Below are 21,250 nucleotides of genomic sequence, written 5' to 3' on the forward strand. Positions count from 1 at the left end.
TGAGAATTAAGTCACAGGACAATGGCTGCTTTTTTTGCTGAGCATATGCCGAGCAAGTAAGATGCCTCACACAACGGGAAAGCTGATATCTTCCCCTTCTGCAATAATGTTGTAAAGTTACTTTTTAATTAACCAAGAAAGTGTATGTTAACCTTTAAAATAAATATAAAAAAAAGGGCAACTGCTCAGAGTTTTCCGTCACGGAATTTAAGAGACATTACACCTGCTATAGTCAAAGCTAGTAGATGCACTTTCTCACATTCTCCTAACAAAACAAAAACAAACAAAAAAAAAAAAAAAAAAAAAAAAAAAAAAGAAAAGAAAAAAAAAAGAAAGAAAGAAAGAAAGAAAGAAAGAAAGAAAAGAAAACATTGAGCTGGATGCATTTCCGCACATTCCTAATAACTAAAAACACAAAGAATAAAAAGGAAATTCTTAATGAAATAAATAAGCACGCCAGTATCGCTTTAACTTAACAGCTCCAATTCCCAGTTTCTTTACACCAGCAAATCTATCAAAAGCAGAAGCACAGATCAGAAACTGATACTCATACTTAAAAGTCAAAAGCCACGACTTAACCGATGTGAAAATCGTTACAATTTAGCCCCATCTACTGGCATTTAAAAATTCAAATAAATTGTTCCATTTTCAAGTTACATATACGGGATGCTGGGCTGTAGAGACTGATCAGAGCTTTTTGCGTATACGCTGCGTTGGGCTAGTAAGAGTGGAATCGTTGTGTCGTGTGTACGCGGCACTGGTCCTGAATCAGTTAAAAGTATTAGAGCATTTCTAGGTAAAACTTTTTTTAAGATTTGCATTCTTACAATAAATTAAATTACACTCACAAAATTTATCATTATCTTGATAAGTTCAAATAAGTTGGCATTATTTAAGTTTTGAGCTTTGTGGATTATTGAACTTTTAATGTACAAAATAAAAATACACATAATTAATATAGAATAAAATAGAGCTATCTCAAGTAAAAAATATTTTATTCATTTAAAAAAATTTAAAAGAACAAAAATAATAACAGTACTGCACTTTCTTTGGTAAGATGATGTTTGAAATGACATGAAAAGTTCAATGATACATGAAATATTTTGAAAAAATTTCAGGAAGCCAGATTCAGAACAGTATTCATGAGAGGCTGTTTGTCGATCACTTTTGATAAACTATCCTTTATCTTCACAAAATGGCGCTTAAACTCGATACCATCCCCCTGTAAAAAATATTAAGTTTTAATATTACAGGGGAAAAATTACAAATTTGAAAGGACAGGAGATAGATTAATAAAAAATAAATTCTTCTTTGAATTTGTATATAAAGACTATATAAAGTGACAAAAAATTTCCATTATATAGCACTGTGATTACATGTACAATATGCACCTATATGAATGTCTTAATCTACTGCACAACAATGCACTTCTTATGCTGACAGGTTCATGAAACACAAGCTGGATACCCTTAAATTAAAGTAAACAAATGTTCCAGCCCATGAGTGATAGTCCTACATTTCATTGAAGTGCCCCACTTCAAATTATATTCTGGAACATGTTCTCGATTCTCTTAATATTTCCAGAATATTTAAATACAATGGCTATGAATTTTGTGACTGTTGGTGCATAAAATTATGAAAATGTTTTTGTAGAATCAGAAAAACATTCAATAATCAATAGAGAGTTTATTTAGGTATATGCTTTTATGGAATTCACAAGGTCTACAAACAGACTGGCTAGTGGAAGAATTTTTAGTTTATGCTGCGATTCCTTTTTGGATAATGGGCAATAAAATTAAATCAAAAGAAGAATTTCAAGTAGATCTCTTCTTAAAAATGCAACAGATTATAAGCACGAATAGTAAAGCTGCATTTTAAAAAGAAAATACTTTGGTTGAAGATAATTAATTACCTAATCCCAAATTAAGCAATACTAAATTTTAAAAATCATTAAATACCCCAAAAATTTAACAGTTCAATTGTAAAACTGAAAAGCAGCCAAGTTTTCTCCATAATCTGTGCAAATCAAACTTCCTCCAAATGAATAGCATTAATAAAAGTGAGCTCTGCTTACAGGGGGAACTGTAGCATAACAGACATATATTTTGGTAACATATGCTTTTATGAAATAATCTACGAAGAGAAGTATCCCTGCATATTTTGGTAACATATGCAGGGATACTTCTCTTTGTAACCACCTCTAACTGTAGACACTGTTTTTAAGAACATAGATAAAAGTAGGCATTGAATTCATAGCAGACACTGCAGAAAAAATTCATAAAGAACTGCAGAATCCACTTGAAAGGTTTCATTGTAACATATAAGAAATGATTGATAAAATAAACTAAAATAAAATAAAACTGAGCAGCTCTGAATTACTGTCTTGGTGTTTCAAACTAAAACTGAACAGCTTAGAATTAAATCGGGTTTTAGAAACATAATTATTATTACACTGCATAATTACATACATAATGGCTTATTAATTACACTTTATTTAATCATTTTTAGTAAAATAAAAATTAAAGTAAATCTTAATTTTTTTTTTTTTTTTTTTTTTTTTAAGATGAATAAATTTAGTTTACTGTGCGCTGTTTAAAACATAAACTTTTTATTATTTGAAACAAATGATTTGCATTTCTTCCCCCTCACTCCTCAATTTCCCAGACTGTTGGGAAAACACTTCAACTTTTCTTGGACATTTACTAATTAAGTTAAATATTTTATAGGCATGTCAAAATAATTTCTACAAGAAACATTTAACTGGATTTTTGTGATTATAAAAAAACAGTAATTTGAAATGGAAAATACTTCAAAACATAAAATAATAAATTAAATACTGGCAAGAAATAAACTACTTTATTTCCTCTCACAAATAAATACTTTATTTAATAAACTCACAAATTATAATAAAATGTATGTTTGCTGATATTAAAATATAGAACTGAATTAATCGTTACCGAATTAATAAATATATTAGAAAGCCCACTTATTACTCCATTTCATCTTTTAGTATCATACAATGAAAATAAAATTATTATAGAAGGTTAGCATTTGCCAAGCAAACAAATACTTACAATCTTTAATAGTCATAATAATACAGTCATGTTCAATATGAAATGTCCCTAGATCATGGAGGTAAGAAAGGAAAGAGGTGGCCAAACCTGCACTATGAGTGAAGCACTGCTCTGAGGCTTTGGTCTCCAGATGAGGTACTTTTTGTTTGGTTTTGTACTTCAGAAGCTCCCTTGACAGTGCGCTCTGATAGTATTTCAACATATGACAGTTCCATACAAATAGAAAAACGGGATACTTCCGCAGCACAAAGGAAACATTCATAGTGTGACGGCGAATAGCAATTTGTATAGTTTAGTGATATTTACGCAAAAATCACATCTTGGTTAATTTTTGGATAATTAACAACAGTGATTTTGATTATGAATTTTTTTTATAAAATTCTAAGCTGTTGAACTAAAAATATAGATTTTAGCAAAAATGTTATGCTTAAAAAATGAAAAATACATAACAGTACGTTTAAAATTATATAAGTCTTTCGATACCCTTGTAGAGTATTCGGTACTTTTATTTTATGTTCCAAACGCCAAAATGTTTTAAATAAAATAATTTTTTTCATCCACATATTATTCTGACATGTACTTTTTAAAATTTTTTAGAGGAGAGGCTTTATAGTTGTTCATTTTAAGCTCATCATTTTATTTTTATATAACTGAAAAATAATCAATTTGAGTTTACACATTTTACTTATTTGGGTTAATTACTTATTAGGATTAATTATAATTACCACCAAATGCTGCAATCCTTGTCAAAATTAATAAACAGACACACAGATATGCCAATAAGTTAACTTTTCCCCGATTTGTAACCACATATTTGTGTAAAATTATGCACAGTTTTACACAAATGTGTGGAACAGAAGATGGATACATTTGCAAATTCGGTGAATGAAGCAATATTATGCAGAGTAAGGCAATCAAGATTGCGATCTGATGACAATGCAGTTAATGTTTAAAGTAATGGATAGTTATTATATTATAAGAGAATTATTGAACTGGGTAAAATCACTAAAAGAGGTATTGAGTGCTCTGCCAAAATATAATTACTAGAAGATTTGAATTTGGTAAAGAATGTGTCCTAAAATGTGTTTTAAGTCAAAAAATTTGAAACTTGATGGCTAAATGTAAATATAAAACTATGAATGTTAAAATATTTGTAAGTAGGCACATTGGTCAGGTTAAGTTTTTATTAAACAGAGTAAGGCATGCAAAAGCTATCTGGAATTTCAAACAAAAACTGACCTGTAATTGGGTATTAGAAATAATGCATGTAATTTTCATTCAAGTTACATTTATACATATTTCTTATATGAAAATTTCGGGCATATGCTAAATTATTGTAAATTACTTTACTTAAAATATATAGTGAATGCACATAAATTAAAGATTTGTTCATGTCAAAAATGAAAAATATGTAATATATGGGTATTTATGCATATGCTTGCAAAAAGCATGTATCTTCCTTTAACAAAATACGTAAATATTTATTAAATTATTTATAAATGAATTTGAAATGAAGGGTTTATTCATTCATAAACTCCTGTGAAAGTTACTGTGAAGAAATCTAATTACAGTACAAAGTCTGTAATCCGGACATCCATAATCCGGAATGATCTATAATCCAGACCTCAAAGCTACAAACTTTATGCGCATGCGTAACACATGTGCATAATGCATTTACGCATGTGCATTTAATGTATAACGGAGGGTATAAGCAGGGCTAAAATTATCTAAGGCATTTCAGTTAATGTTGCAGATTGAGCTGCTCCTTAATCTAATAATTGGATCTGGCTTATTATTTTTTGCAGACTGTTAGAACAATTTTATAAAAATTAAGCTTGAACTTTTGATTATGTCAAAAAGAGTTTCCAATTCTGGAGCTGCCAAAGGATCTACAAAGCGAAAGCATGTTTCGATGTCCATTAAACAAAAAGTGGAATTACTGCAAAAATGGATAAAGGCCTATCTATCTCAAAATTATGTATGGCATTGGAAAGTCCACTATATATGACACAAGAAAAAGGAACTTTTTGAATTTTTTGTGGAAGCATCTTAAACAACTTACATTGAAAGAAATGCTTAATAAAGTAAACAAATATTAAGCTTTTTTTTTTTTTTTTTTTTTTTTTTTTTTTGTAAATTTTGATACCCTTTAGATCATAATTGTTCTTTATTTCATAAATTACAATTTCATATTTTTAATTGTATAATTTCTGCATGCCATCTTACCAGATTTAAATTGATGATCTTTAATGCGGAAAAACCACTAATCCGGAATCGCCGAAGTCCTGACGAGTCCGAATTACAGACTTTGTACTGCATTAAATGTATCTAAATTTATAATGATTATAAATATTATCTAAATATACAATACACTTAACATTGAATTGTACACATAAACTGAAATCCCATTGACAAATATGTTAAAGTTAAGTACACAGAAAAAGTTAAGTACATGGAAATGAGCACCAATATTTAACGTATTTCACTATAAAAATAAAAGGTGCTTTAATTTTTAAATGATTCAAATAGAGCATCAATTATAAACTGGCTTATATTTTTCGATTTAAAAGATGCCTCAGAAGCTAAAAAATCATGTCATATTTGAGAAAATATTTTAGGAAGACGCTCTACAAATAGAAAAGAAATAATGCATAATTTTAATATTAATAATACAATAAACTTTGATCTTAATTTTTATAATCCTTAACCAAATAATAGCGAATCACCTTAAAAAATTTTCCTAATGTAATTAATGAAAACTTTTTAAAATATTTCATTCAAATTAAACTGTTCTGTGAAAAGTATAGCATTTAATTCCATTCAGAATGAAATGTTGTTGGAAAATGTATTCTTTACACATACTTAAGACACTGAAATATTGTAGAAAAAGAAAATATATACATTTCTATGTATATTTACAATGTAATTCTAAAATATTTACATCTGATTGTCTGAAAACCCATTGATTTTAATGGTAAGTCACTGAATGTTTTGGTCACCACGAAGGGATTCCCAGTACTTCAAGCAGTGTATGGAGAAAACCGGCTAGAGCCTCTCCTTCTTACTTCCTACCTCTGTGCCCTAGATATTCCCAGAACTGCCTCAAAGAAGAAACAATTAATTTACATGGTTCCAGTTACACTGATAAAAATGTAAATAAATGCAAAGATGAATAAAATTATTACATTAACTATAGTATATATTTTGCTAAATGATAACAATTTCACAGCTATCGCCTGTTATTAGCATTGTGATGACTTACTTCTGCTCAAAATGCAATAAAGTGCTATACAGATTGTCGATCCAATAATTCCAGCCATTTATGTAAAACCCAATCTCCCACAATTCTAGGTTAATTTTAGAATAATGTTGGAAGCTTGAACTCCCATATGAAGCAGTTATGCTAGAATTGCTTTGAAGAAATCATGGTAAAAAAGCTTAATTACTTGACTACTACTGCACACTTTTTTTAATGTAATAATGCTTGCATTATTTTATTGTCACTGCTATAAAATATTAGTGATATTTTGCATGCAATATAATGCATACAACATGCAAAATATGTTATTGCATTAATGTATTTCTTATACTATCAATAAGTCTTTTGATCAAGAGTAGGCTGATAATAGTAAACCTTTTGGTTACTTCAAAATTATACAGATTTGTATTTGTCACTTATTTCAAGAACTAATAATAAAATTGCAATGTAAAAGACATATATTATATTTTACATATAATAACATGTACAAAGAGATTTAAAAATTTTCAAGCAATTAGTTCAAGAACCCATATTTGACTCACCCTTGATCTTCTGAAGTCCACAAGTACAGTATCAGAAATCACAATCAGATTTGCCTTGAAAATTAACTGCATCTTTCTTCTGTCTTGTGTGGTGATAGTGAGCTAGAAGGAAAAAAAAAAAAAAGAGAGAGAGAGAGAGAGAGACATGCGTTACTTAACTATTCTAGTTAAACTATACAATCATCTAGTAAACATATAAATAATGCATACATTCTTATTATGATCATAGCCAGCCACGCTCTTTGATCTGACACAGGTAAAGTTAAAATGGCTTGCAAATACCTTAAATTAATAAAAAATACTGATATGAATGCTTGCTTCATGAAACAAAAGATATGCCACCAAAGCAGAGCAGCCATCAGTATAGTTTTTTTCTCCTTTTTTTACATTTAACACCTATCAATCAAACTTTTTCAGCATGGTTAAAAGAATTATAGACAGTTCTTGATTAACCCAGGAAAGATAGTAACACAGGACAGTTGTGGATTAAGCAAAACAAATAAAACTGAATACGAAAATAAACAGAAAAATTACATGACAAAACATGTGAAAAAATGGAAGTTTCATAGCTCCCCAACTACTATTTAGTTTTATTAAACATGATAATGTGAAAAAAGCCTTACCTTTTTCTTCATAAAGAGAATCAGCAGTTGTGGAAAACTGTTACTTAAGTTACTAAGTTGTTACTTAGAAATCCAATTATCACATTACACAAAGATCATCTTATCTATAAAAGTATTTGCAAAGTAAATAAATGTCATCAAAAGTATATATATTGTTGATTAATTTACCTGTCCTGGAGCACTACGCTTGAAAGAATAACCAAACTTTTCAAAGACTTTCACAAGTAGATCACACACAGCTTCTGTTTCTCTTTTGATACAAAACCTGGTGAGACGAGTACCAATAGGAAGAGCAGTCTAGCAAATTTTAAAAAAAAAAAAAAAAAATCCTTTACTTAATGACCAAATAATAGGAAACTAATGAACTAATTACAATTTAAAAGATTTTTCCACCCTAACTGGTATAGCAGTTAGTATTACTAGATTGACAGCCTCTAAAATACACAGCAAAAAATTCTTGAGTAGCTTGGTAGTAAGGGATGGGAGAGAGACCCATGAATTCATTCCCTGGAGGATTCTGCTTTAATTCAAAACTGGAATGGAACTGACTAAAGTTGTATTGTCACCAATAAGGTGCCCAAGGCCCATGCCAACAACAGATGCAATCCTTTGCTCTTTGCCAAGATAAACTTCTTGAACTTGTTCTGATATTACTGTCAGACAAGCGAGATTAAGTCACAGCAACAGACTTTAGCAGATTGCTTGAAATTGGTCTATTACAGCTGGGTGGGTTTGACAATTCTGACAAATAACGATGGTGGTCACTTTTCAAGTCATCAGTTTTGTATGATTTTTAAATAATCTTCCCACATGACAATAGTTTTACAACTACTAACTTTACCACTAAAAGAATTATGCACAATTCTTTTCTCCCATCTGCAAAAAGTTACAGATTATTTACATTTCAACCAATTGGTTCCCAGCATGAAAATTTCATTATGCAGTTTTTAAGGTATCCTTGTTTTCCCTTTATATATAAAACCAAGTTGTGTATAGTAGCTGCCTATTTTTACATAATGTGACACAGCAGAAAAATTGAACCGAATAATCTTTCGCTCAAACCATTTTTACATGTGATAACTGCTTCACAAATAAATAAGTTAATTAATTAGAAAAAAGAAGACTTAACTGCTTAACAAATAAATAAATGAGTTAACTAATTAATTAGAAAAAAAAGAAGACTTAAGCTATAAACTGAAAATAAAAGCCATAAAAGTTATAAAACTTTGTTTAGAAGTATTAATGAATGTATTCTTTCTTGTGTTAAGCTTTGTTACGTCTTTGCAGTAAGCATGAGGAGTTTGATGGCACACTTAAGAGTTTGGATACCTATTTATTTGACATGGGGAGTTGTAAACATCACAGATTAATTTCCATTTCTTTTGACTTGATAAAGACAAATCCGAAGGTTGCTGAATTTAAGACACACAACTCATAGAATGTTTATGTATGAAAAAATTTTCAATAATTAACTGCTGAAATTAAAAAATTAATTATTAAAAGAATCTTGAAAAGACTGCTTTAAAAATTATTTGTGCTTCATAACTTATGACTACCCTATAAAGAAAAAAAAAAAAAAAAAAAAAAAATTACTACCACCCAACAGGGATAGTGGTTAGCAATGTTGACTGCATACCGAAGGGCCCGGGTTCAAATCCCGGAGAAGCCATAGATGTTTGTAAATGTATAGTGACTGTGCAGCATGGGGGCACTTTAAATATGCTGCAAGCCGAAAGTACTCTCGAGATGTTGGGGTTACAGCTGAAAACATCACAAAGAAAACGTCAAGCGAAAACATCAGTATACAAAACATCGCAGGAGAAAAGAAAGCAAAGAAAAAAATAGCAGTTCTAAAACATCGTGGTACAAAATAACATCATTAAAAATAAAGCAGTTGAATAAATTCACAGTTTAAAAAAATCATCATAAAAAATATCATGGCAAAAAATAAAGCACCTACAAATCATAGCATAACAATAAGATAAATACTTTTTTCAGACTTTAAAAGACATGTTTCTCAGGCTTTAAAAATTGCAAATGCATATTTACATAATGATTTGTGAGCGCAAAAAGGAAAAATGAATATTTTAATTTTTATATTTCACAATTTTGAATGAACTAATAAATTTTTGCTGAAAAAGTAAGAAGGCATATTATGCATTAAAAACTGAAAATTAATAGAAAATTAATGCAACTTGTAGCACTTAATAGAATTTTAAACTTACAGTTAACTAATATCAGGGTTGCCACTTAAAGAGTAGAATGAAATTCCCTGACTTTTCCAGGTTTTCTAGGTGTGTTTTGAGAAAATTCCAGTCTATCTGCATAGTGCGTGTTGGCTGCACTGAGAGGTAAATTAATTATGGTATACCACTTGAAAACACAAAAATTTGCCAATTACATACGACTTATTATATATATAATCTTGAAAGCATTACTATTATAGCTATAATAGGAGTTGTTTACTCCACTGAAGATTGAGATTAGAATCTGCCATTAAAAAATGAGCTTTTTTGCAGACATTTTTGCAGCTAAACGAAAGAAAGAAATCTATTTAATGATATTTTAAAATAAATTCAGGTATTTTTATATTTATTTAGCAGCATACATGAGCAAAAATATGTGCATTAAATTTCATGATTGTATGTCCATCATACTGCTAGATTTAGTTTCAGAATTATGCCAGAGAAATTTGCCTGAAATTTGAAAGTATTATTAACTAATAATAAATAAATTTAGAGGAAAGAAGAACATTAAATGATATAAATAACATTAAAATGAAGAATTACAATAATCAATGCTATTTTGGCGAATATTAAACGTTAGCCTAGATGACTGATTACTATTTTTTTATTTTACTGCAAAATGAAAAATAAGGCATTTATTAAAATGAAAAAAAAAAAAAGTTTAAAAGATTTTGCGTTAAAATCCTAGTCTTCGCTATGGCCTTTGTACAATTTTGAAAACTGCCGCCAACACCAAAATGACCAGTTTACTACCCAACACCTTCTTAACCCTCCGAGCATTACAGGTTTAGCCCTGAAATTTCAAAGTTCATCAAAATGTCATGAATAAGTGGTATTTTTTAAATTAAAAAATGAATCTCTCATTTTGTACCTTGATTCCTTTTCTTCCAATATACATCCAAACCGAAATCAAATACATTAAAAAAGCTAGCAGAAATTTTCAGTTGTAATGAATATAGAAGGCAGTCTTCTATACAGAATTTTCCAACCGTAACACTGAGAGGTTTAAACAGAGACTAAGAGACAGAAAGAGGTAACTGTTGTTACTGCTCATCATAATGTTGTCAAATCCCATGTGTACCGTGCATGGAGTTTAGAATACAAAAATATATATTGTTAAGATAAAAACACTCCTCTGCAACAGGAATGGCTCCGTCCCAACGTGGAGGGAAACTGCGTATGTGCAAAATATCTGTCGCCGAAACTTGCGAAGTTCGAAGGTCAAGTTTATCAAAAGTACATAAAACGAATATCATTTTAAATTTCCTTAAACTTTAAAGAAAAAGAAAATATTTTTTGCACGAGTAAATTAATTAATAGATTAGCTATTTTGAGCAAAAAAAGTACGAAAATCCAAGTATAAATTATCGCGAAAGTCAAAGAACGTTTCTTATTAACACAGGCTCCACAATTTCCTGTACACATCGCGAAGGGGAAAATTCTCACCGTCAGGTTCCGTTGCCAAATCCCCTTTGGCAAGTTTTTCCCTCTGCCTTCTAGCGGCACTCTAGCAAACTGATTTACATTACATCTATGGAACCCTTCTTTCTTTACATAAACATTCTAACATTAGAACAGAGTACATGGGGGCTATTCTAGCCTCCATGGTACAGTATATTAGGATTAAACTGATTTTGTTGTATACGAGAATGGGAAGGTATTTTCTTTAGTTCAACATAACCTGCACATGCGAGTCTTAGGATTCTCGAAGTTACTGGAAAACAAACTTGCCGGAAACTTGCTTTGCCTTTCTAAAAAACAATCTGATTGGAGCTGCGAAAATTGGCTCTACACCAGCTGCCCGAATGATGCTCATCTGATACATAATTCACCAACAAAGCCATGGCTTCCAACATTGGTGCAAAACTTGCTTTTTGGGGGATCACCATGTGACATTCCATTTTCCAGATTTTGACTAAAATATTTAAATTCCCTGACTTTTTTCGTCAATTTTCGAATTCCCCCGACTTTTTCTGGTTTTCCAGGTAGCGTGGCAACCCTGTAATAAAGGCCATAAATAAATTAATCTTTTTTAATAAAGTTTTACTGATAATTTTTCATGAAAAATATATTCTTAGAAAAAGGAAGATAAGCAACTTCATGAGATTACATCTATAAAAATTGTTTAATCCATTATCAAATTATTCTAATCCATGTTTTTTAATTGGATATTCTTTTAGTGAAAATTATATCTTGTTCTGTTTCTGTTTATTCTTAAAGTGTCATTAGCATTTCCATGTACAGCGCATAGTCAATTATTTGGATGTCTATTTGTTAGTTATGATGAATATCAACTATGTACTATTTCAATAGGCGATTTTGATTTATTGTATTATGCCAAAGCATGCTAGGACTATCTGCTTAAAAGGAAGAAAACCTTTGTGGAGTACTTTCTCATGAACTGGCTCATATCCACATTATATATTAGGAGAATCACGAGAATTTTATGTAGCCAGCTCTTCCGCTGGATCAAAATACCAGTATTCAGTGATTTTACCAATTGGTCCCAGGTGGACAGTTCTTCAGTTTATTAATGTTTTCTGCTTTTCCCAACAGAAAAGTCTCTAAAAGTGTTATTTTTAATACTCCATTATTGTTATTTGACAAAACTAACAAACTTACTTGTTGCATGGAATATAAACAGAAACCAGCTAAAACGTGCATACCATCTGAAAATTGACAACAAATAAATTCTACACACAGGCTAATTACACGAACTCAAAATTAATTTTAAAAGATAGCGGAATACGCACCCCAAAGAAAGTATTTATTTAAATTGAAAAAAACTGCAGATTCACAATCTATCTCCATCATTAAATAATGAAGAATCTGTATTATATATGGGCATATGTATGTTCTTTTCATTGTGGAAAAATGAAAGCATTTTAAAAAGACATAATACTCAACTTGAACACGCCCACCTTGAAATACAAATTTTAAATTTGTTATTTATTTTATATTTTGTTAAAATTTCATGAAATTCTGATTAACAAACCTGGCAATTTAAAAGCAGTTGGTGTGTTGCCATTTGGCAAAACATAAGATAATTATACTTCAAACAGACTCAGCAATTTAAAAGACCTGTTATTGATTAATAAATTAAACAATTGAAAATAAATAAATACCTCTATTATAATTAATCACTAGCTAGACTGTGAAATTACACTAGCTTGAAGTCATTATATGTTTTCTTCTATTTTATATTAACTACACGGGCCTCCAAAAGTTAAGGAGCAGCATGTTTTCCAAAGCTCACCATTACAAAAATGTCAGTAACATTTAAATTTAGTTTATCTGCATGATAGCAATGAAGTTTAAGAAAATATATGCAAAGACAATAGTTACCACTTTTTATTTCATAGCAATGAATACTTTATATAGGAGTTGGAAAAAAATGCAAAAATTATAAGTTTTGCTCAAGAGGGTTGATCTTCAAATGCTATTTTTAGCAATATTCAAATGTATTATTAGCAGTTTCGTTGACAATATCCAGGAGAGTCTAGCAATGTCCAGTAGAAGTTGTTTGCCCGATTCGTTGAGGTAGCAGGCGAACGTATGGATGGAAATGGGAATGTCACAAGCTGATGCTGCTAGACATCTCAGTGTCTCTCATAATGTGGTCCACTGACTATGGAATCAGCTTCAATAGAAGGATTCTGTATCTAGAAGACATGCTCTAAGAAGACCTAGATTTACAACTCCTGCGGCAGACCATTATTTAGCTCCTTCGGCCCGAAGGAGGAGTAACATTAATGTGCCTCATGGCAGATCATTTAGTGGCAACAGGGACAAGAATTTCAGCTACTACAGTGTGCAGATGCCTGAACAATACAAGTCTGTATGCAAGACTACCAGTTGTTTGTGTCCTCTTGAACTGAGGATACAGAGGTGCCCATTTATGTTGGGTAAAGAGAACACATCTCCTGGACCAATCAACAATTCGGCATCTTTTCTCTTCACAAGTCCAGGTTCACATTGGAGAGTGATTCAGGTCGTCAGCTGATCTGGAGAGAACAACGCACCAGATAAAACCAATTCCACATTGTGGAAAGACACAGTTACACTGACCTGCATGTGTTCCATGGAGGAACTTTGACCAGGTGAGATATCAAACGAGATCCTTGATCAATATGTCTGCCCATATGCTGCTGCTATTGGTCCTGGATTTCTTCTGATGGACGACAATGTGCGAATGCACTGAGCTTAGATTGCTGAAGGATATAGTGACGGTCACACTATGGAGCAGATGGAATGACCAACTCAATCCCCAGAATTGAATATGAATTTGGGACTACCTTGGGAGACAGGTTGCAGCTTTAAGTCCTCCCCCAAGGTCGTTAGATGGGCAAACAAGGATTACTCTGTCTGGTTGTTGCTTCCTATTTCACTGACCGACAACTTAACTGACAATATGGAATGTTGCTGCCGCCAATGTATTGCAGCTAGGGGTAGACACATTCCTTACTAGAACCCATTTTTGTAATGTTAGCATCCCATTTTTCCTCAAAAAACTATGACATACTCTTTCTCCAAGCAGATTTTTGTTGTTATTCATGTTTCTGTTGAACTTTAGAAACATGCTGTTGTTCCTTTGAAACTTTTGGAGGGCAGTATAATTTAGCCTGCCAGCGGCAAAAGTGGATACTTGTTTACTATAAAACACAGCACTGATGTGCCAGAGGAAAATGCTAAATTTTAATAACTAAATGATTTTATTTATTCAATCAAAATATGTCATAAAAGTAATTTTCATTTAAAGTTTGTCCACTGTAAATACCATAATTTCCAGAAGAAACGTCACAGCATTTACGTGTTTAAAACTTAAATTTTCAGCGGATGCGCCATTTAGGTGCACTAAAAATAAAATATTTCCTATGATGGTCATTGTACATAGTTTGAATAACTTTGTCATTGTACATAGTTTGGATGGCCTAGTCTTTGTACATAGACTGGTGCTGTTCCCACACAAAAGAAAACTCAGTTGCTTTTTGCGAACGTTATTTTGTTTACATTCTTTCCCTTGAACGGACCTACATGCCTTATTCACCCTAAACGGGATTTCAGAACCATAACATTCTCCCCCCTTTCAAAGCAGCATTCTCATCATTTTGAATAGTCTCTCTCCTCTGCCATTCGATGAATCTTCCAGGACCCATCCTCTCCCCAACTTGCCTTTTACTGCAATTTTTTTCAAAGGCAGACACGACTCCACCTGCCTCGCAATAACGAACTCTGATGTATTTCCCCTTCAGCTATGAATCGATTTTTCTTGGCATTCTGCCAGATACAGATCCCATCAGTTTGGGTACAAGTACTTGTTGGATAGTTTTTAAGTAAGAAGGGAGTGGAAAATTTTTGAAAATGGCACTAAACAGCACAGAAGCTATACTGCTGGTTTTAAGCTTAATGTAATTTCACGTGCTGAACAAATTGGAAATAGAGCAGCAGCTCGAGAGTTTGAAGTGGACGAGAGATGTATTCAACGGTCGAGAACTGAAAAAGAAGAACTTAAAAATATGCCACAACAGAAACGAGCCAAAAGAAGTGGTACTGTAAGGTGGCCGAATCTAGAGGACGACCTTGCAAACTGGATAAAGGAGCAACGAAAAAAAGGAATGGCAATTTCGACAGTAAAAATTCTCTCACAAGCAAAATTTATAGCAAAGCAAATGAACATAAATGATTTCAAAGGAGGCCTTGCTGGTGTAGCAGATTTATGAAAAGAAAAAATGTTTCTGTGCGTACTAGAACAGTCAGGCAACAATTACCAATGGACTGGCAGGTTAAAAAGGCATCTTTTCTAAAATATGTGACAGATATTATTGACAAAAGAAAACTTCTTCAGTCACAGATAATAAATATGGATGAGATGCCGTTAGCTTTCGACTCTCCTGCAAACAGAACTGTTGATGAAACTGGTGCAAAAACAGTATCTGTGCTTACAACGGGGCATGAAAGAACGTCATTTACATGTGTGTTAGCTTGTGCCGCAAACGGTGACAAGCTAAAAGCCGATGATCATTTTTAAACGAAAACTATTCTGAAGGGAGATTTTCCTAATGACATAATTATTTGTGCAAACAAGAACGGCTGGATGTGCGAAACAATCATGCATGAGTGGCTACAAAAAGTTTGGCAGTGTCGTAAGGGATCTTTTATCCAACCAAAAGGGTTATTGATAATGGATTCCATGCGTGCTCATTTACATGCTGATTTTTTTTTTTTAAATTGTAATGTTTGTTTACATTAAAACAATGAGTACAAATGACAGGAATTCATAGATTAAGCAATTGCAGATCATCAGAATGTGTGCATATATATATTTCTGACTGAGAGAAGATCTAAACATACCTTAGAAACTGTCTGAGAAGGCTTAAATTGTGAAGCCAATATCATATTCTCAGGGTCTACAGGTTGAGAAAAGCTCACACCAACTGTGACGCTGCTAATGTTTCCAGACAAACCATCTATGTTTCCCGAGTCACGAAGTACTTGAGCTGGCTGAGAGAATGATAATTTGGAACCTGATTCTTCCCTAGGTGAGGGAGAGAAAAAAAGGCAAATATGAAAATTGTTTCACAAATATATATATATATATATTTTAACAAACATGTATATATGTAAAAAAGCAAACTTAAAGTTAAAATAATGTGCAAACATATAAAAGATTTAATTTTTGAACTAATCAACAATATCATTTAAATTCAGATAGCATAAGTAAATCAAGTGCAAAACATGAAAATAAATTTACCAATTTATATATATATATATATTCATAAGTTTTGAGAAGCACATACGAACTGTAGATATAATTAGGGTACATATTTATGAGGAATTATGTCCCTCCTCCATGTATGCTTTCATAAGGTAAATGGTTAGAAGCACCCAGCTAGAAACTGGAATATCTGAAGTTAAAAAGCCAGTGAGGGCACAATTGATTTCTCATGTTACCTAGCTCCAGTATACATATATATGTAATAGATTCAGGAGCAGGAATTTGGATCCATAATGACTAGGAAATTGGAGGCGAAGGCAGATTAAATCTTCAGTTTTATTTTCAGCAACATGTTACGTCTACACAGAAGTCGGCATATTAAATGGGCCTGTCCCAAAAGGCTTACATTTTTGATAACTTTGTAGCAAGAAAGCAGCAGCAGCAGACAGACAGCAGTGTAGCTAGGCCAAAGCGTGGAAGGCAAGTGCATAATGTTCAGGATGAAATTTTAAGTCAAACTGAGTTAGTTTTGGCTTTCAAAGCATTTTGATTGGACAGTTAATATTGCTGTAAAATCACTACTGGCTGATTGAGTTTTAGTTCCATTTACATCATCAGAATTATGTAAGAGTCATATGACATAGATTTTTCTCGAAACGATGCAGTGCAAATAGATGTTGCTATTTTTAGAATAGAGAAGGGAAATTAATTTACGCTGCTAATTTAATCTTTTAAGTATTCTTTCTTTTTCTTACATATATATATATATATAACAAGTTTAATTTAACTATACCTTTTTAAAAAATAGCTAGTTTTCTAGAAGTTAAAATATGTCTTGTTATATATATATATATATATATAAAATAATAAAATAGTTAGGAAAAGAGAGCACTGTTGATGTGTAATACCCAGATAAAAAAAAGATAGATTGCTGATCCATATTGAAGAGGAAGCATTATGATTGTGTAGTATGCTAATATGTTGACTTCGTAGTATCTAAAAAATTTGGCAGTCAAGGCAGTTTCAATTCCAATTTTACTTGCAATTGATATTTGTGGCCACAGTCACTTGGCACTCTAGTCTTGCCTTTTTACAGAACTTTTACATTTTAGATATTATTGCAACAGTAAGCAAGACAGTGAAGTTACATACTATCAGGGTAGCGAGCGAAGCTGAAGTGCGTAGTTGTGCAAGATGGAAGCACATGAAGAGAAAGTTTTGGTTTGAATTTAAAGTTTCAGTTCCCAATTATTACGTCATCAGTGTGCGTTGTGCAGAAAATGAAAATAAAATGATGCAATTCAGAGAAGTTATTACAATTTTTATAACACAGAGGAAGAATTAAAGGGTTTACCGTTAATTTATATTATAATTTTGATTCACATATTTTTTTATCTTACATACATACATATAGAGAGAGGGGCAAGGTGATGCAGTAGCTAGTGCATCGCAGAGCAGCACTACAGATCCGGAGTTCGAACCCCGGGCTGGGCAAGGTCAACTCAGCCTTTCATCCCTTGGGTCGATAAAATGAGTACCAAGTTCATTTGGTGACTAAACACGGAGCGTCCTGCGACAAGGTGACCACTTGTTCAGGGCATATGCTTACGCACCCCGGGGCGCAGGGTCAAGAAAGCAGATTTCGTGGCACTGCAGGCCTTAGCCCATTAGGGCTGTTTGCACCACTGAGTTTAGTATACACATATATATAACAAGTTTAATTTAACTATACCCTTTTTAGAAAATAGCTAGTTTTCTAGAAGTTAAAATTTTTACTTAGATTTTTGAACTCAGCTCTTCATTAGTGTTGTATGGTAAGGATTAAGTGTTTTCATAATTAAAAATGAATATTCTAAGTTTACTTTTTTTGTTTATAATTGGAATTGACAAACCACAAGTTGTAGTTGTTCTTCAACAATATGAGATTATTAATAATGTTATTTAGAACTTGCCAGCAATCAATCAATGGCATTTGAGTCACATATCCTCAAGAAGAATGAAATGAATTTGGCACTAATTAACCATCCAGGTTTAATGTTTCAAATACTAAGCCCTTTAAAATTTTTGTTTGAAACATTAAACAAAGGATAGTTAATAGTTTTAATTTGTACTTTTATTTGTTATTCCTGTTTTTATATTTTCATTATTTTAATTAGTCTTTAAAATTTCTTTATCTGGCTTTAATAATAATACTTCCAAATAACATACACCCATTTTACTGCAATACAAAATTTTCTTTTAAAATATCTCTTTTCTACAGTGTGTGTGCATGTAAGATAATAAAAAAATTTAAATTATTGTCCTTTAACTCATTAGTCTCAAACTGGTAGCCTTCAAAGCAATTTTAAGCAGCCTATAAAAACATTTCTAGTAAATTAGTTAGCTCTATTATGAGAAGAATTTCAAGAAAAAAACATAAGATTTTAATGGTTTGAAATCCAATTTAGCATTATTTTCATTAAAATGCCCATGAATAACACCACAGAATATCTACATACTGATTTATCATGTGATATAAATCTAATTCAAAGATTTGAAAAGATAGAGTTAAATAATTTTTATTCATACTGATTAAGAACTTTAATTAAGAAAGTTAAGAATTTTTCCAATAAGAATAATTGCTTCGTTTGAGAATACATGTAGGAGAATGCATTTTTATATTGGGAGTACACATGAACAATTTTTTCTCGCAGTTGAAAATTAATAAGTCTGAGAAAAGAACCAATTTAACACATCGTTCAATAAGCCCCGGGACTAACTAAGAAAACAACATCTATTTAAAAAAATTTCACGTTTATTCATCAACATAATCCCCATGAAGAGCTATGCAATCATTCTAAGCTTTTTTAACTTTTCGATAACATGCTTGTTAAACGTTTGTCCTTGTCCGCAAAATAAGCCTCAGTGGCAGCAATGACTTCCTTATTTAAGCCAAATCTTTTTGCCTGGAACATCTTTTTGAGATCAACTAACAGCCAGTAGTCTCTGGGGACTGGATCTGAGGAGTATAGTGGGTGGGAAGGCAGAGTGAAGCCCAACTCATTCAACGTAACCAGTGTTTGCATTCATTTGTGACACAAGGCATTGTCTTGACTGAAGATGATTTTTTTCTTCATGTGCAGTCTTTTTTTTGCGATTTTGTCCTTCAGACACATCAATAACTCACTGTAATAGGCGCGATAGATTTTTCCCTTTTCAAGGTAGTCAATATAAATTATTCCTCACGCATCCCCAAACACAGATGTCATGACTTTTCCAGCTGACTGCTGCGTTTTAGGACGCTTCAGATGGCTTTCACCGGCTGCATGGGACTCAGCTGACTGCTGCTTTGACTCCAGAGTGAAATAGTGGATCCATGTTTCGTCCATTGTTACATACTGACGCAAGAAATCCTGTTTATTGTGAGTAAACAGTGACAAACAGCTCTGTGAATCATCGACTTGTTGTTGCTTTTGTTCCATTGTGAGCACATGTGGCACCCATTTGGAAAACACTTTTTTCTTCCCAACTTTTCATATAAAATCATATACACGCTTCCAGTTGATATGTTTACCATCTCAGCAATCTCACGAACTTTCACTCTGCGGTCATTCATCATGATTTTCAACACTTGTTTCACATTTTCCGGAGCGACTGCTTCATTTGACCTACCAAGACTGTCGCATCATCTGTATCCGCACGACCGTGCTTGAAATCAGCATACCAACAGCAAATGATTGTTTTCGATGGAGCAGTGTATGGATAACATTTTTCAAGCCATTGCTGAGCTTGCACAGTATTTTTGCCCATTAAATAGCAATGTTTGATCAACACTCGAAATTCGTTTTTCTCCATTTTGTCTACCAAATGCACAAGTAGTGTCACTTTCACCACAGTAGCTTCGCTGTTTCTGAGTCCTGGGACTTATTGAATGATGTTGACTAATGAACATTTATTTAACTAATGAACATCTGTAATTTGCGATAAAAATAGTTTCTAGTAATTTTTCTCCAAGTTTACAAGTTTTATCAAAATTAAAACACTATCAAGTGTAGCTGAAAGTTGTAGTAAGAAATAATGAAGTTTATAATTATACACAGACACACATACATATTTTTTCTGTATGCAACGAAGAAAATTTTAATAAATAAAAGAAAGAGGTTGTCATGTATGTCATGTAAACATACTTACAAATATTATCCCATTTGAAACGTTTTGGTGATTTGTTTACATTTAGTTTATGTAGTGCTTAATTCAACATATTAGAATTATTTGAAATAAATTTTAGTCTAAAAATTTAACATTTTAAACTCAAAATGTTTGAATTACAAAGCTGCAACCAACAGAAATTTATTGCAGACACCAACATTTAGAATTCAGACAAAAAATGCATATTAATTTGAATTTTTTCCCATCATTATTATTTCTGTTTGTATAGACATTAATAAATACATAGTAAATAAAATTTAGTTAAAATGCTATTTTACTTTTAAAAAAACTATACATTTTGTTAAACAAATTTCAACTCATTAAGTGCTTTCAGATTAAGCATTCATTCTGCATGCAGTTTCACTGAGATCCACAGACATAGTTCTCTTTTTTAATCTGGTTTTTTCCCCTTTTCTGTCCTAAAAAATAGCAACTGCTTATACTAAATCACTCTAAACTGCATCACTTAAAAATTAATCCTTCTCATATGATTCTTACATAATATAATGATGCAGGCATATAATTTTGTAAACTAAAATTTAACTAACCATTCAAAATGAAGTGAAACTACAATTCTAAAAAAAAAAAAAAAAAAACCTTATT

General features: G+C 31.8%; 1 protein-coding gene across 7 annotated transcripts in view; it reads right to left on the reverse strand.

Annotated features, from left to right (window-relative positions):
* Nucleotides 1–978: 978 nt before the first annotated feature.
* grp (serine/threonine-protein kinase grp) overlaps nt 979–21,250 on the reverse strand; it is an 81,308-nt gene continuing 61,036 nt past the window's right edge. For all 7 annotated transcript variants that reach the window (XM_085817669.1, XM_085817652.1, XM_085817648.1 and 4 more), the window contains 4 exons: nt 16,096–16,279; nt 7,667–7,795; nt 6,876–6,977; nt 979–1,222 (listed from right to left, as the gene is read on the reverse strand). In XM_085817669.1, the coding sequence (XP_085673795.1) occupies nt 1,115–1,222; nt 6,876–6,977; nt 7,667–7,795; nt 16,096–16,279 (523 nt within the window). In that variant the 3' untranslated portion in view covers nt 979–1,114. The remainder of the gene's footprint in view (nt 1,223–6,875; nt 6,978–7,666; nt 7,796–16,095; nt 16,280–21,250) is intronic.

The sequence above is a fragment of the Stegodyphus dumicola genome, chromosome 1 (assembly GCF_044657685.1).
Source record: "Stegodyphus dumicola isolate Sdum_Otavi_A_Nest chromosome 1, ASM4465768v1".
Classification (NCBI taxonomy): Eukaryota; Metazoa; Arthropoda; class Arachnida; order Araneae; family Eresidae; genus Stegodyphus; species Stegodyphus dumicola.